General features: G+C 37.4%; 1 protein-coding gene across 1 annotated transcript in view; it reads right to left on the reverse strand.

Moving 5' to 3' along the window:
- GABRA2 (gamma-aminobutyric acid type A receptor subunit alpha2) overlaps positions 1–18,164 on the reverse strand; it is a gene marked incomplete at both ends in the record, with an annotated part of 57,014 nt that overhangs the window by 17,399 nt on the left and 21,451 nt on the right. The window contains 2 exons of the mRNA XM_084267049.1: positions 1,828–2,048; positions 13,309–13,376. Of these exons, the coding sequence (XP_084123175.1) occupies positions 1,828–2,048; positions 13,309–13,376 (289 nt within the window). The remainder of the gene's footprint in view (positions 1–1,827; positions 2,049–13,308; positions 13,377–18,164) is intronic.

The following is an 18,164-nucleotide window of genomic DNA, read 5'->3' on the forward strand; positions in this document are numbered from 1 at the left end:
TCATTCTCCATATTACTTGTGATTATTATTTGACAGTAGTTTAACAATGTATTCATTATTGCTCATTTTGTGACAAAATCCCAGCAATATCCTAATATCAAATACGGGGATTAATATGATTTTTAAAAAAAAAATTATCACAATTTGAAGACAGTTCTTGATGAAAATATTTTCTTTTTTTTTTTATGCTCTGTTTCTCCTTCCTATCCTGTAAGTAACCGGTGGGTAGAGATTTTTTGCTGGATGTCTTCAATTCCTCTTCATCCAGTCTCAAATAGCAGTTACATCCCCCTGTAGTGACAGTGCTTCATAGTCATGATATTCCCCACTATATACTCCCATCCTTCCACCCTAAAATATTACCTATTTCTATTTCCCCACTCCCCAGGAAAGTTTTTCTCAAGTCAAGGGGCAGAGGAGAGTCAGCAAACAGCAGAAGACAAAGGAAAGAACTGTGTGAGCTTCTGATATAAATCACACTATCATTTTAAATAGACACAGATAAAACTGGCTGTTTAAAATCTAGACAATGAAAACAGTTTACACATTAATCTCATACCCTCAGAAGCAATATACTTAAAAATCATGAACATGCTTAGTTAATTCTAGATGGTGTATTATTTAAAGAAAAAACAAATCTTCATAATGATTTCAAATAGTGTATTTTATTCCTTATAGCACACGGTTACATAACTTTCTGGAGGTAGAGAATTTCAGTCAGAGTACACAGAGATAAGTTCAAATATATCAATATTTGAATTAAGCCCAAACAAAAATGCAATAAATGGGGCTCTCAATTTATTTCCAGCAAACTTTTCTGAACCTCTCCAACCACCAATTCATTCGACATCATTAGCAGTCTACCCATCAATACTCAATACTGCAGATGCTTAAGGGATGCTGTTATGGTTGCATGGAAAAAATTGCACAGTACATGTTTGCTTTACAGCTCACATTTAATATCTTATTTAGGCTGTGAATTTTAATTCTACATTCACAACAAATTCAATTTATTAAATATTGTCAAAGAAAAAGAAATAAATCAAGTCAAGGGTTTCTGGAAATTCAGATGAAATAAATTAAAACAACTCATAGGTAACAATACTGCAAAAAGAGTGTTCAAAGAAATCAGCCTTATAAAAATTCTGTTTATGCTGATGCACACATGAAATTTACAGTTTTTCATAAATTATTTTCTAAGCAAATTCAATAAATTTTACCAGCTAAATGTTCATCTTAGCTGCTAATCATGCACAGGATGCAAAACCTAAAACTTCATGTAAAATATTGTTATTAGATATACAGAAGCAGCTATTACAGAGTAAGGCATATTTTCCCTGTAATTCTTACTGGAAAGAATTAAGGCCTTACTAATCCTTTCTTCTTCCTCTTTATTTTTTTATTACTGCTGATCTTATTAATAAATTTGCTTAAGGGCTCACATTGGTGATAAAATGGGTGCAGTATCAGGCAAAAGTCATATAATAATTTGTGAAAAAATTGTCTTAAGTTGGAGTTGGTAAACCGAGTACTCAATTCTTACCCAGTGATTTCTGTCTGAAGGTGTCAAAGCACCTTATGCAGGAGGTCAGCATATTTTAATACATTATCCAAGCAGAGGAACATGTAGGAAAGTGGATCTAGCTCATAATTAGCCATCAGACTTGCCACAGAACTGGAAACAAAATACAGGTTTTCCCAGCTTACTTTCTGCTGGGATGGAAGTGAAACAAAGGACAGTCATCCTGGAACCTTATGTAGTTGTTATCTGGAAAAAAAAATCACATCTAGAAATAGCTTGAGTAGAGAACAGACAAAAAGACTTACCTCATGGTGTACAAGAGAGTCCCATCATCTTGGATTCGTAGAAGCTTGTTGGGCATTGTCATGTTATGAGCCACTGACTTCTTCCCATTGTGAAAAAATGTATCTGGGGTCCAGATTTTGCTGGCCATTAAGTTGTTCAATCGAAGAATGTTCATCGGGCCCTTGAACTTCAATCTTTCATCCTTCCATCTCTGACGGAAGAAAACATCTATTGTGTATTCCTGCAGTGGAAAAAAGATGTGGTTTATTTTGATTCAATGAAACATAAATCTGGTTTTTGAGGGCCAAAACAGATAAAGCTCTGATTGCAAAAATTCCCTTGGTAAAACTGCCAAGGGAGAACCACCATCAAGCAAAACAGTATAATACTGAGAATAATGAAGAGGAAGTCAATTTACTAAGGGTATGACATTCTCCTTCATGATTGCTAGCTGTTGCTCGCATATTGAACCATTCTAATATTTAGATCCACACAGTATATGCGTGAGGACAATTTCAATAAACACAGCTATTTTACAATAAGGAGTAAGAAAAAATGCGTAGAAGGATATTAAATAGTTCCTGCAGCAGATGCACCTGAAGGAGATGAACCCAGCAGTTAAAGAGCACGGAGAATGGCTGAGACTGGAAGGAAGGAAAGAAGGCTACCTACCCATTAAGGATACAGTATATCCAGCAGACTGACATAAGGAAGAATATTGCGAAGGTGACAGTAAGGCTCTGAGGTGGTATGGATTTTACTAACAAAAGTAGATAGGTGGGGAACAGTAGTGACTATTAAAAGGTGACACAGCCTGCTGAACTTCCCTCTGACGCCTAATCTTGGGAAGGAAGGACAGTCTGGAGAAAAGGATGGAGGCCAAAACTGAGACCAGATGTCTGTGTCACCCAGTGCTGGGTTTCGTTGTTGTTGCAAACAAGATGCTGATTAAACACTGATAATGTTAATTCATCAACTAATTTCAAACTGGATCTGTAAGTGGAGTTATTGGTTTGCTACCATCTGCACACCTAGTAAATTAGAAATGGAAGAGCTTAAAAACTCTGTTGGAAACAAATTGTATTCTGTGTGTTGGCAAATGGTGTCTTGGTGCCATTTCAGTGTGGTTGGACAAGAGCAAAATGGACCCATGATTTCAAAATGTGAGTATGTTACAACAGTCTGTACTATTGCAATTACTTTGCAAATGCCACAGTTTTCTAAAACCTTTCTTGAGTAAATCATTTTGAATGGATAAGTCCTGATAAAATTCAACCAATATAAAATATTCAAGTGATTTCAATATGAAAGTGATTTCAAGGAACTTATCAGACCCCATCACTTTCTGCTGGCTCCCCTGTGTGCTGATTAACAGGGTTACATTTTTTTCTCAGTCAATTATATGGTGGTACAAAAGGAGTGCTGAGTAGACAGGGAGAAGCATAAGCCCTTCTCAGCTACTTTGGTCTGTGAGCCAAGGAGCTGTGAGGACCTTTTCCAAGTCAGGGCCAGAGGCTAAGGCAAGCATGTGGAAAAAAGGAAAAAGAATTTTGGTACCTGAAGGACCAAGGCAGGGCAGGAGAGAAAGCAGTTGTCATCAGGAACTGTGACAGATACTTGGGGAGATCTTTTGGAATGATCCAACAGGACCTCTATAAACTAACCTGACCAAAACCAGAAGCTCAGTTTTCAGCTATATGAAGAGGTCTTGCATTATGATGAAGCAAACTGGTCATTTTCTAACTAAAATATTACTTAAACAAATAGTAAATAAAACTAATGCCACAGTGCACTGAAAATCAATTTGCTTGTGTTTCTTTAATGCCATTTGCTATTATCTATAGCAATATTTTCATGAACATATTTATGGAATAAAAGATTATGCACTTCTAAAACATGCACTTCTTTGCCTCATCACTGCCAGAGACACTGCCTCATGCCATTCTCTATGATGGATCACATGCAGTTGTCCTATTTTACTTGCTGATCTGTAAGTTTTATGTGACTTAAAATCCCATTTACAAATTCCAAGTTATCCTTCAGTTCAGCTGTAGACCGGGGAAGCAACAAAATGCATAAAATCATGGAGGATCAGGAACAGCAGGAAGATTATGCTCAAAGCAGAAGGAATATATGAAATCTGGCTAGAAATACCGGGCAATTCAAGGCAATCAATTGCCCTAAAAGCCTCTCTGTGATTTCTGTCTGAGGGACTCTGCCAATAAATCATCGCTATGTATGAGAAGATTGATGTTTGAGGTATAAAGAAGTGGAAAGAAGAGCCTGAGGGAGTAAGACTTTGAAATCCCACTGAAATTCACCAGGAGTGAGTGATAAGTTCTACAAGTTCCTTTGACAAATATTCCCTACACATAAATGATTAGAATATAAATCTTAACTTTTTGTAATAAGGAATCTCAAAGGTCCCACTCCTTCACTGTCTTACAACATATAAAAAAAAAAGGAATTACAGGAGATATAAAAGAGAAAAAAAAGCAGACATGAAATGCCACTAAATCAAAACAGCAACATTTCAAAAAAACCACATCTGATGCATGGCAACTGCTTAGGAAACAGAATAAGCAGGAGAGAATCTGAGCTGCAGCCTTGAAAGATCCCACTGACAAATCTCTGACAGATCCACAGGTGATTCTGTCTCTCTATTGCTATTTTCCACCCAATCTGTGCTGGAAATCTTTATTTATAGAACATCCCATTAAGAAGATGGAAACCGGGAATAAAACAAGGTTTGGTGTGAACAATCCTGAACACCTCCTTCCATTCACCACAATAGCAATAAAATCTCACATAGTCCATAAATAACTTTTCTTTCTATGGGCCTCAATGCATTTTTTGAGATCAAGTATTGGGTTCTCAATTTTTTATGAAAGGAAAATTAGCTGCTGGAAAGCAGCGCTGTGGAAAAAGACCTGGGAGTCCTGGTGGACAACAAGTTAACCATGAGCACCAATGTGCCCTTGTGGCCAAGAAAGCCAGTGGCATCCTGGGCGGTATCAAGAGAAGTGTGGCCAACACCTTGACTCATCCCCCTCTACTCTGTACTGGTGGTACTCATCTGGGATATGTGAGATATGCCCACTCAGCTGGGATATTGTGGGCATCTCTGGGCTCCCTGGTTCAAGAAGGACAGAGAGCTGCTAGAGAGGGTACAAAAAAGGGCTATGAAGATGATTAGGGGATTAGAACATCTCTCTTATGGAGAGAGGCTGAGGAACTTTGGGATGTTATAGACTAGAGAAGACTGAGCGGGATCTTATCACTGCTAATAAATACTTGAGGGGTGGGTGTCAGGAGGATGGGGTCAGTCTTTTTTCAGTGGTGCCCAGTGACAAGACAAGAGGCAATGGGCATAAACTTGAATAGAGGAAATTCCACATAAACACGAGGAGAACTTCTTTTCTCTGAGTGTGGTAGACACTGGGACAGGCTGGCCAGAGAGGTTGTGGTCTCCATCTCTGGAGATATTCAAAACCACTGTCCTGTGCAGCCTGCTCTAGGTGATTCTGTTGTGGCAGAGAGGGTTGGACTAGATGATCTCCAGAGGTGCCTTTCAACCTCTATTATTCTGTGATTTTGTGAAACCAAGGCACTGAGATGAAATTAACTTGTCCATTTACAGAGTGATTATGAAAAGCAAAATACAATGCATGCCTCTTGCATTCATTCACTGATCCCATGTTCCCACCTGAACCAAGTTTATTCTGTTTATGATCATGAATATCTCTGTGACAAATAGCATACAAAACAAATGGAGAAAAAAAAAAACCAAAAACCAAACCAAAACAAAAACACAAAACAAAACCAAAGAGCAGGAAACAATAAAATATGTGATAAAAAGTCAGCTTTTATCAAAAGATTTTGTATTTCCTATCCCATCTGTGTACCACTATGTGGTAAATGCTGTGCAATGTTTACTTTCCAAGCAAAACTAACGTTCTGTTAGAAATACAAATCCACAAAATCTTAACAGCAAACTTTTAGGACTGCAAAGGACTCCTGTGATCATTTCTGGACAAGCAAATGCTTCCTAATGATTTGTGTCTGAAATGGTGCTTTCACCATTACATTTAACTGTACTCCAACATAGTACAATTAAACATAGTCTCAAACATGTATTCTACCAAGTTATATGAGACTGTAGAGATAGATGAGAGATTCTTACCACAGTACCACGAAGCACTGACCCTCTGTCAGTTCAATGGTCAGAGGACTAAAATGGTGAAGGAATTTCATTGCTTTTTTAATATGTAGTTGTGCATAACAGTATGCACAGTGAAAAATGTATCTCTGGGAGAAGCTTTAACCAGCCTATGTACAAGCAATCCCTCCTCACTACATGTCAGTCTTCTATTTTTGCTAAGGCTAGATTTGTATGGGAAATATTCAGACAACAAAAAATGTACTCTTATCCTCTCAGCTAATGGTTGGAAGACTTTGGCAGTCTTTGGCATCTGAAGTAAAGGTGAAAGTGCTCCAGACATCTCAAAAATTGTGAGTGCCCATTAGCAAGCACTATTGTCCTGGAGCAGACTGAACATTTTATTAATCACCAGGTCGAAAACAGCATTTTGTTTAGTGAATAATTTAGCCCAGATCTCCTCATTCCCTACTTGTAAAGATTTTTCTCACTCCATTCTCTGAAAGTTGATATTTTTGACCGCTGTTAAGCCATTAACTGACACACATATATAACCATGAAAGCAATGTATAATTTTTGCTTCAGTTTAGCTTAAAAACATTACCAACATTAGTATGTGTCTAGTACTTTTGAATACTAACATGGTTGGTATGAAACCATATGAAAGCCATTTCCAAGGAAACAAAGGAGTTTTAGACAGGAGACTCTAGCTTTTGAGTGAATGCTGAAATTAGCTTTAAAGTGGGATGAGCAAACCATTGGTTTGTTGTCTTGGTCATTTCATTCTTTGTAAGACAGATTTATGCATAGTACAGATGCCATAGGCAAGGGCTAACAGACAACAACAGTCTGCAAAACCTCATAGCTCTTGAAGTACGCTGTTGTATGGCTTGGCTTTACCTTGGCCTGTCTACCAGATTAGGAAAACAATGTTTCTACCATTTCCATCTCATTTTCTACTTCTTTCTTCTTAAAAAAAAATAATAATCTAATAATATCAAGAATTAAAGTGTTCAGGGTGTAATTCTCCTCAAAAAACCCTAGATGCTCCAATCACAAATACTGATTCCTCAGGATCTGTAAGAGTCTATCTAACAGCAAACCTCACTGCACAGATGTATACAATGCATCCACTTTTTCGTTCCCAAAACTTACCTTCTGATGGGTACAAAACACATCAGTACGTAGAACAAAATAGCAGATGGACAGATATGGCTTTGAGGTCTTTGGGAGGTATGGATCTTACACACTGATGAATACAATTATTGAAAATACGCTGAATAAATCCCCTTACCGAGGAGGGTTGAGGTTTGAAACTCTGCTGTGCTATTTTGTATCAAAACCTTTAACATCTCTGTTAAAAATTTAAATACTAACCCATCACTGCATTTCAAAGAAGTGTGCATTCATCTCTAAATACATAAGTAACGTCTGCCAGATATATATGACCTTTAATACTATAAAAAAAAATGTGGTATATTTCTAGGGAATTGTAGCATAATTTTCCTCTTTTTGAAGGACTCATTTCAAGCCTTTTATTTCTTCTGCGTCCGCCAACTTCAGTCATTTTTGTCTAAGCATTTAATCTAAACATGAAGTATTTGAAAAAAATCTGGGAAAAAATGTGTTTTACCAGTTTGAATGACAGTGTCTAGGGAAATGAACGTCTTCCTATTCATATCCAGTTATGAAAAGGACCTTGTCTGAATGCTTTTCTCTCCCTTTCTTTCCATAGACCTGATGTAGAACGAACCCTGAGTCTAAAATAAGCACTGAAGAAGGATAAGAGAGGAATGTGAAAGATACAAATAGGGATTACTTTAGAAAAGAGACTACAGGATATTATTCACACTGCTGTCACAAAAAATACAAATATTTCTCAATACCCTTTCTTATTTGGACACGGAGAAAGAGCAATTCAGAAACACACTGGATGCCTGGTGCCAGGGACAGGAATCCAAACAAGAGGTACACTGAGAGCTAATGTCAGTGAAGGGCTTGGATACAGCTCTGAGAAATCAATCTCCAATATTGATCCTCTTGGCAAGACGCTGTGCAGGGGAACAAGCCTTCCCAACAGGATAAAAGGACAGAAATTCTGCAATAGATCATATGAGATATCCTCCTCAAAATTTCAGCCTATGGATTTAGCTTGAAAAGGCAATGACCTGGGCCTATAATAAAAGGGAATCGAGCAACGAATTTACTGACTTTTCAGAAACATATCAATGATGAAAAGACAACTTAGATGCTGCCCGACACTCAAGAAAACCAAGTGCATTTGTCATTTCTGTTTGCCTTTAAATCTTGTCTCCTGTTATTGAGTTTAAAAGCTGCAGTAAAATAGTTGCAGTACATTTTTTTAATCTTTGGGAAAAAAAATTATCATGGAGCATTCCCTTATTCTGTCCTGACTTACATATTATATATCCCTCGCCAAGCTCCCATCCAGTTAAGGAACCATAGCTAATAATTCAACTTTGAAACAGGGAAAAAATTTGTTTTGTAGAAAAAAAACATTAAATCTGAAATACAAAATGGAATGAGGAAGTCTGAAAAATAGACACAGAAATCGGGATTACAGAAAGCATTCAGGTGTGAAGTCCCACTGAAATCCAGCCACAATACCCTCAACCTTATTTTCACATCCCAACTCCCCTGCTATCCTACTGTTACTACAGGCAAATCATTCATTTTTAAATGAAATATGCATAGTGGTCATAACAAAAAGTAAAATCATGGTAATTCTGCTGGTTTTTAATTCAAATTTCCATTTCTTTTCTGACAGGGCTGCCTTTTTCAAAACACCATCAGTGACACGAACATTCACAGTGTAAGTTAATGACACCGAAGGTGAACATTCCCATTTTGTGGCTGAATTTCAAACAAGATTTGGAAAGTTTGTGGCCATGAACTGGTAGGTGGATGATTTTGCAAATCACCACCCAGCAGCTGAGGCTCCATCTCAGCCCTGAATTTAGGAAGCTGTGTCCTTTACACTGGCATCAAGCATTTGGGGGAATGAAACCACCTTTGCACAGGGTCCTACGCAGCTCAGTGCAGCCTCTGAGCGATGGCACTCCCCTGCACACATTTAATGGCTGACGAGCCGTAAAACTTACTCCCATGTTTACACTGGTAATAGTAATGCATGCTTTCACCTATTTGGTCATGTCTTCCAAGTCTCAGTTCCTTTGCATAGGATCTGCCTGGTACCACATGCCCACAGGGCCCATAGAAATGTGGTTGTCAGTTCAGCCACTCTCTCTAAAGAACTGTCCTGAGTTGCTGTGAGAGATCCTGTAAAAATGCTTGCAGACATTTTGGGATTGGACATTCAACCTTCATTAAAAAATTCTATTCTAGCTATATTTGAAAAATCAGAAATGTTTATCAAAAGTTTCACTGGAAACTGACAAGATGGAAGTGTGTGTAGCCATGAACCAGCTGGGCATGACCATCTCTCCAGTGAAACATTCATGTTTCTTGATTCTAGAGTGAAAAACTAGAAGTATAAAAGCAAAAAACTAGGAAAAATTGTGTATAAACAAATAGGGGAAAACAAAGATGTAACAACAGTAAAGGAAATTCCTCAAAGACAATGAAAGGCTCAGATTGAAAGTTGAAATGCAAAACTTTTCAGAAAGGTTGTTAGTTTCAATATTCAAGAAAAGCTGATTCAGGTCCTACCACTTACTAACTGTGTGCTGTAGTAAAGCAGGAAAGTCTGGTCCCAGTGACAATTAGAAAGGCTGCTCTGAGGCAAAACCTGGAAAAAACCTAGCAAAGCTTTCTTCACATCAGACTTCATATAAAGAATTTCAGTGGCTATATATTCTGTCTTACATTCAAGAGGTACTGCTTGAACATTAACTAGGTTTGGGGGTTTTTTTGAGTTGCTTTTTTTACTCTCAAGGTCATCAGCACTTCGGCTATCTGGGAAATTTTAGAAGCCAAAGCGTCAGAAGAGCCTGGAAGGAAAGTAAATCTGAGAAAAAGCTGTAAAAGTCCTTGGCTTGCAGTGCTAACATTAGAGCTATCAGTATACATATATATATATAGGTATGTCAGTCTACCAGACTGCAATTAATTAAGTTTGAAAATAAAATAAAATTAAATTGTCGGTTTTAATTGTTTAAAACAAACAATTTCTATTTTTAAAAAAAAAAATTATCTTTCACCTCAGAATTTTCAAATACTACAGATTTTATTTTAATTGAAAGTATTTTATTCAGCCTCAAATCACAAATTTAGATCACAATTTTCTAACTTTCTTTAGAAAATTCAGAGATGCTTTGTTTTTCAATTGTTCTGTTCAGGTTTTGTTTGGTTTTTTTTTTAAACAATGCAGCTTTTCTTCTCTCAGGCTAATGTCAAAATACATTTGTATCACTGCTCTGGTTGGAAGCCTGTAAGGCATAGCATCATAATACTGAACTTAAACATTTCAGAGAAATTACAGCTCAAAAAGTCAGAACAGTGAAAGAAAAATCTGTTTAATCCCATGTTCTGTTTTGCCTTCCTTGATTCTCGTCAGTTTGCAAAATGAAGTTGAAAATTCCTTTTGTATATTGGCCTTTCCTTCAACATGAAATACTGTGGTTGACACACAATAATGTTCTTCTAAAACAGCTAGTGCGGGTACACCCCTCTTTTAGTCACAACAGTTCACTTGAAGTGCAGTTTGCAACAGTTCTGGTCAAGACTCAAAAGATTTGGCAGCTGACTATTTGTGGCAGATCAGAGAGTAACATCTTTTTAACTTAGTCAAAATGCTAATCCACAGCAAGGATCAAAAGGTTTTGACTCTTGACACATTCGCAAAAAACCTCTCAGCTTCAGCTTTTGCCTCCCAGATTTTTCAATGACAACTTCAGCTTGCCTGAAATCAAAGATCCAATTCCACTGGACTTAATTAGGTTTTTGGCAAAATGATGATAGTGGAAAAATACAGGGAATATGAATAAAACTTTACATTCTATCAGTCATACTGAGTCACAGATTGCACACGATACCGTATCATCATGAGTAGGAGCTACAATACTTAGTGAGGAAAACTGAAACCTCACAAACTGCTATCAATTCGACAATAAAGATTAGACATTTTATCAACTTTGTGAATCAACACTGCTACGTGACAGCAGTCTCCTTAGCCTCGATCCACCCATTACTTTCAGTGTGCCACCTCCTTATTCCACACTATAAACATGTTAATCTTCTCCAGTGGTGGTGAGTCCCCTTCCCACTTCTCTCTAGCACTGTTGTTTTTGACAAGATGCCAACAAAGACGGGAGGTAACTAACTGGAAAACAGATGATGCAAAGGGATGCAGTCATGTATCTGCTGCCTTTCTTTGCTATCAAAAATCCATGGGGAAGGAATCCTACCAGCAGGAATGACTACAAGAGTTTCGGACAACAGCAGTCTCCAAACCTAAAAACCTGACTTGACTGAGGACCTCACCACCCACACTGTGAAAGCAGAGGACCTAAGGAGCTGGGACAAAAAAAAAAAAAACCTCTCAGATTGAATTTGGGATCCTCTTGAGATTTAGGAGGACATGGGCAAGAGTCAAACTTACTCTTACAATGAAGTTTTTAAGAGGAAGCTTATAAAATGAGAATATTCCAGAGCTTGCAACAGTTACAGAAGAAAATACCAGTAAACCCTGTGTATAGTAGTTTACATTAGCATTTCAGAAACACAACACCCAAATGAAAGAGTACATGGTAAATACTCTAATGTCACCTTCATGCTTGACAGAATATGTGCTAGTTTAGAAGCTATTCTTTCAAAACTCACATGTTGAAATTTTCTAATTGACTGCTCATATGTTTCAAAATTATAATTATCAACTGAACAAGCTAAAGTAACCCTGAAACTTGTAGCAATAAATACTAAACTGCTCTTACTTACCTATATACTTATCTGCAGATAGACCTATCCATCACAGTAACAGCTGCCATCCTGATGCACTGCACTGTTTTGATTAACACCTCTGCACCGAGCTGTAGCATCAACCAACCTGACCCCTTACTGTGCTGTCATATCTGACTGTGTAAATGGACAGCCAGATTTCTCTACACATTTACACACTAGTGTCAAAAATATTTCAGGAGCTAGGGATTAGACTGAGGGAACTTTTTGTTGCATTCCCATTTAAGGTCAGATGACTTGCACAGCCTTGGGTAAATCTCCCTGTGCTTCAGCACTGCATCTTTAAAATTGGGTTAATATTGTCTCCCCATTTAACAGGAATACTGTAAGTGCAAACACTGTGAAATCATGAGATACCACACTAACAAGGTCAAGACGTTCATATCACCTATGTATATAGCTGTGGCTACTTCTTTTACATAATTAATAATAAAAAGAATTTCAGAAACTTATCATCATTAGGAAAAAACACCTCAAGAGTAACACATAAAGTGACAAAAAGAAAATAAATGTATTTTTTTCCTATCAAACAACTTCTCATGTGAAGTCTCAGTAACGCATTCATCACAATCAAACCAAAGCCTTAAAACTGAAACTTTCACACAGAGACACACTCAAAAAACAGAACATATTCTCCAAAGCTATGACGACCTGTTAGTCAGTGAGCAAATTACTTTTAAAATGCACTGCGTACCATGAAATATTTAGTTTCATTTCCACTCAGCTTTTAACATCAAGATGTTTCCTGTTTTATATGATGCAAAACCTGACAGCTTTCATAGAAAATGTAAATGTTGCCTACTTATAAAAATATTCATATTTCAATGCCTACGGATGCACGTAGGCAGCATTTTATGTTTCACATGCAAACCTGAATGTTCAAAGCACCTAAAAAATAATTTCAGGCAGGAGAGATTTTCTTGCAGCAATGGCAAGGACAGCTAAAGTAACTTTAAGATAGTCTTTCCCTTCTTTCCTTTCAGACATCTTATATCCATGAAGATCTTTCTCCCCTGTGCAACACATTTTCCCTAATCTGTGTAAGATTTGCAGTGAGCCTACAAAGGACCCCTTCTCTCAGAGTTTTTTCCATTGTTGCTTTCATTAAAAACTGTAACCCACAGCAATATTCTGAAAATGAATATGAACCAAAGTACACTCAGTGGCAACAGTAAAATCCACTGGTTCAAACTGAAAGGCTAATACAAGTGTACTTAAGGTTTATAAACTAATTTCCATCTTTAGAACTACTGGGATTTGGCACTTCCTGACTTCAGTGAAATTATTCCTAATTTGTCCACAATAAGTAAATGCAGAACACAAGTTTAAAGGAATAGTATATATTATAATATTCCTTTAATACTTTACACCATTTACCACATATGCAAATGATTCAGAAACTCACCATATCAGTATCTGAAACAGGTCCAAAACTGGTCACATAGATGTTAGTGAAGACTTCAGTAATACTATCTGATATAAAAAAGAAAAGAAACAAGCAAACATTAAAAACGTATGGTACCTCTTCAAACTCTCAATGCAAAATTATGGGACATTTTGAACAAGTTTATGTCCTTATTTTCTTCTCCTAATCAGTATCCTGTTGTGAATACTTGGGGTCTCTACCCCACTTAACACAGAGGTTATCAGACAGGAGTTTGACCCACTGAGTAGTCTGAGTGACAGGACTACACAACCCTCAGCAAATACATGCATATTTTCCAGTTCTCTGCCACAAAAATAACCACGCTGTCTCAGACTTAACACAGTAGTGTGATTCTAAACATAAAATGCCTTTGTTGCAGAGGTGTTAGCTCTGCTGTTGCAGATCATTCCTATTAAAGCTTTTTGAGTTCAAGGCCAGTTTTTACATCCTGAATTGCTTTTTCAAAGCCAAAGACAAGTAAAAGCTTACAAAGCAACTATTGACTACACCACATGTAACACTCAACGGCATCCTACTTTTTAATTGAGTGTGTTTTTAAGTGGCATGTGTTTTAACATAATAGTTCCTTCCTTTGGTACACAATGGTCCTGATATGTTGCTGTGGTACTGTAAATACTACAAGTAAATGCTCTTCCTAATCATTGTAGTCAGACAGCCATGAAATCAAAATATTAAATATTGCACTGCAGGGAAAAATAATTGCTGAGTTTTCCATCTTCAGTTTTCAATTAGGCTCAAAACAGAACAATATTCACTAAGAGGGATAGCACACGCTTGCAGGAAATTTCTTACAGCAGTTGCCAACTACTGTCTGCATTCAAGACAGCCAACATGAGGAATTCTCTGCCTTAAAGCCAGTTGTCATCCGGAAAAGAAATATTTGAATACAACTCACTGCATTTTGACTCGCCGCAGAATTTCCCATTCCTAAAAGTAACACAGCTGCCTGTTACATGAGTGATCCTGCTGTTACACAGTTTCCATATTTAATCATCATTTACTATAAGTAGTTAATGGTTTCTGTGTTCCTAAAAGCTACCTTTTGACAAATATGTGGCATAAGCAGATGTTTTCATTGCATTGAGGCCAACAGTATGCCCACTGCCCTCTATTGGGTGATGCCAGCAGAGCTCACCCGTGACGGAAGATGCTCTGCCCATTATCAGGCAAAGACTGGACTGTTCAGTGAGGGGCTGTATGGGAGCAGGGTATTTTCAAAGGGATGTAGCTGCACCCAGTGGAAAGGTGGGATGATATAGTACTTTTAGAAAATTTCCTGTGTGGAGAAGGCATGTTCCCGCACTCTCATGTTTAAGGAAGCTTGAATTTCCTTCTCCAGTTCAATACTAGACACATGCTTATTAGAACAGAGGACATTCCCATCAAAAAGGATGTTCTTTCCCAGGATTGTCTCTGCTTTTTTAAGCAAGGAAGTAAAGGTTGACTCTTACTATGTATCACTCTGAAAGTTCAAAAGCCCACTTCACCTGCGTATGTTTTGTGTGATACAGACCTGTGTAATCACATATGCAGCATCCATACACAGAGTGGACAGCAAGAGGTGCACTGTTCTGAGTATCCAACAGGGATAAAGTATCATACAGGAACCACAGGTACAGTTCAGAAGATAAGTGACTGCATGTTGCCTGTGGGAGAATCTCCAGGAAATAAAAAAGCTTATTCTTTCCAAACAGTTACCTGGCACAGGCTGGGATGAAATGGACAAGTGACAAGAGCTACTCTTCAGGGGGTAAAACAGTGCTGCAGGGTCTAACTAATTTGGCTTGTACTCTGAAATCTGTCCTGTACTATAATGACAACACAAAATCTTAATTACAATTCCATGAAAAAACATTGGTGTTACAAAAATAAGACTGGCATTCAAGTATCCCAGCAGCAGAGAACCAAAGCTAATTTCAGTTATACCGCTATAACCTGTAGGAATTCTGCTATAGGCTAAACAAAGTCACTTGGCAAATCTTAATCTGCACACACAGAGTCCCCAAAAGGTTGGAAGCATGGTCCTCTTGTAACCTCATCATACTGCTACCAGTTGTCTGCATCTGACATACTATTCAACACATGGGGATATGCATATAGTAAATTACAGGATGTGGAATCTTTAGGCTTGCCTGGTATTTTAAGTTTTAATGAAAATAGAGTCCCATATTTTATCACATTATTTCAACATATTTCTGGATCCACCTTCCCATTAAAAATGGGCAGAGAAAACAGAGATGAGAACAAATAAACTAACCACAATGGTATTTTTTAATGCTACTACATCCGTCTGCCAACTCTGCTTGTTGGTGTGCACTACTCACTTCGAATCAAGTGAAGGGTCAAGATTTTGGAACTGGAGGGAGCTGGATGGGAAGAAGAAGAGACTTGCTATCCACAGATGCTCAGCTGCAAGCCCTTCATTTCAGGTTAATATAAGTACTTCAATGTATATAAAAAATCCTGGAGCAAATTCATCCCTGATAGCCTCAGGAATGGAAATGGATGCAAACTAATCATGCACCTTTATTTCTTTTTTTTGCCAAAACTGCCTTAAACCAGCATAGCTCCAGGCAATGGTGACAGTAGTGAGTTTCAGTGCAACCAGTTGCCTTCACCTGATGTGAAGGTTCATCCTGATAGCAGGAACTCTACCAGGCTGCTTCTCCTCAGGTAAGAGCCACGCCATGGCAGAGATGGAAGGGATCAGGTAGAACATCTTGAAACAGGGTACAAAAGGACAAGGGGAACTGTAAAGCTACAAGAGATGGGAAGACTGAGGGAAAAGGAAAGGGGAAGAAGGAATGGGAAATAAAGATGGAAAATAAAGAGGAGGAACTGGCATATTTTTATTTCTGCCTCCTATTTGTCACAAAATTCTGCATGTTTTATAAGTTCCTATTCATACCCTACACTCAAGGAAACTTAAAGACAAAAGAAGCTGAAATGTAATAAATCCTGAATTATTCCTGTTACCATCTGTTAGTGTTAGCAGCCTGAGCCTTGTGTTCTTTGTTACTTTACATAATGTTACAATAAAGATTCCTCTGAATTACAAATTTGATCAGTGTCTATGAAAAGAAAAAAATTAATCCTCCTTTTTTACAATAAATATTGTAGTTATTGCTTAGAAAGAACATATGCTTGTCAAATAAAGCCTATATTTAAAAAATACCACTTTGTCCCACTAGTAACTTAGTGAAAACAATTCAGAGGAACAAAGCACAGTTTCTTCTGGACTCTCAAATCAGAATTCATTCAGCAGGCACCACAGTTACAGAAGTTTTATAAGTCACATTCTGACAGGAACAGAACTAGTCAACGCAGTTGCCTCACTGGGGTTTTAAACAGCTCTGGATTAACAGTGTTTCTGCAAAATATAAAGCAGTGTACTCAGATAAAAAACATTCAATGCAACATGTGTTTGTGCACAAACATATAGTTTATTTTTTGAGAAAAATTAAGGACAAGGTTTTTTTCTGTAATTATAATAATTTTAATAACTACAATATACCCTATACATTTATAATAATTATATAGTAAATAAAAAATCTTTTTCTTCAATTGACATGTAAACATACAACTAAAAGGCCTGATTTTCCAAAGTGCTAAAATAAATGCAGGTCTAGTGTTTTTGAAAAATAGTCTAGATTTTTAAGAACCCTATGCTGGAAGGAGGAATGACTGACTCATTTATACTTGTGAGCTCTAAAGTTATTATGAATCACTGCCTTTGAAAGTTAAACAAAGAAACAGGAACAGGAAAGAGTAAGGATATAGTTTCTATTTCTGGTGGTTCTTTTAGGGGAAAAAAAATCTCAGAGAAAGAATATGTCAGATAGATGCCATCACCACATGAAGTGCTCTGAAATCCAGCAAATGCTATTACAGCATAATTTCTAACTTCTCTTGGTCATAAGTGTTATAAGAGAAGCCTCATCTGACAGCTTAGGCCAGTTTCTCAGAAATGGAAGCCACAGGTAAACTGACAAATAACCAAGAAAGTTAAGAGGAAGTAAATAGAAGTAGTAAAAGCAGTAACTATTAAGATCACATTTCACATGGTTCTCAATCACTGGTTTCTTCTGATTGCCTTTCCTTACTTGAATTGTCATGATATCAATACTGAAAAAGAATCAAAAAGTAAGAAAAAAAAGTCAATGCAACAAACTGCAGAAGACACATAGATCCTTATCGATCCTTAGCTGGAAGGTTTACTGTGTGCTTTAATTACTGTTAGGATTTACAAACTTTAATTATAATAACCTGCTTCTGCAAATAATTATTTTCTTATCTTCATTTTTCTGTACTTGGGAAGCTGAAGCAGAAGGATTAAATGAAGTCTAAGTAATGTGAAGTACAAGTGTTTATGATATCTGGCTTCAGCTGTCCAACATTAAGTATCCACACTGGAAAATGTCAACATCATTGACTCATCAAAAATTAGAAGAGTGGCTGAGAGCTTAGTTAAGAGTTGGTGTCGGTGCCTTTGTCTGTTCCACTGTGCCAGCTCTCCTGCTGCCGGGATATCCCTTCTGATGATCCAAAGTCCTGCTGACTTGCTCCTCAGGAGAACTGACTCAGCTGAAGCTGGCTGCTTGGCAGAGAATTTGCAGTGGCTGAAGCATAAATCAACCACTGGTTGAGTAATGGAGATGGTCAGAAAAATTAGATGAAAGGGTTCATCAGCTTTTACCAGTTTGTCAAAATTGGAAATTTCTAGAGGCAATTAAATTTCATATGCATTCCTTTGGACTGTGGCCTGTCAGGGAGTTACCAAAACTTCTCAGCTTTCTTTCAAATGTCCCTTCTAA

Source organism: Gallinula chloropus (assembly GCF_964237585.1).
Source record: "Gallinula chloropus genome assembly, chromosome: 7".
Classification (NCBI taxonomy): Eukaryota; Metazoa; Chordata; class Aves; order Gruiformes; family Rallidae; genus Gallinula; species Gallinula chloropus.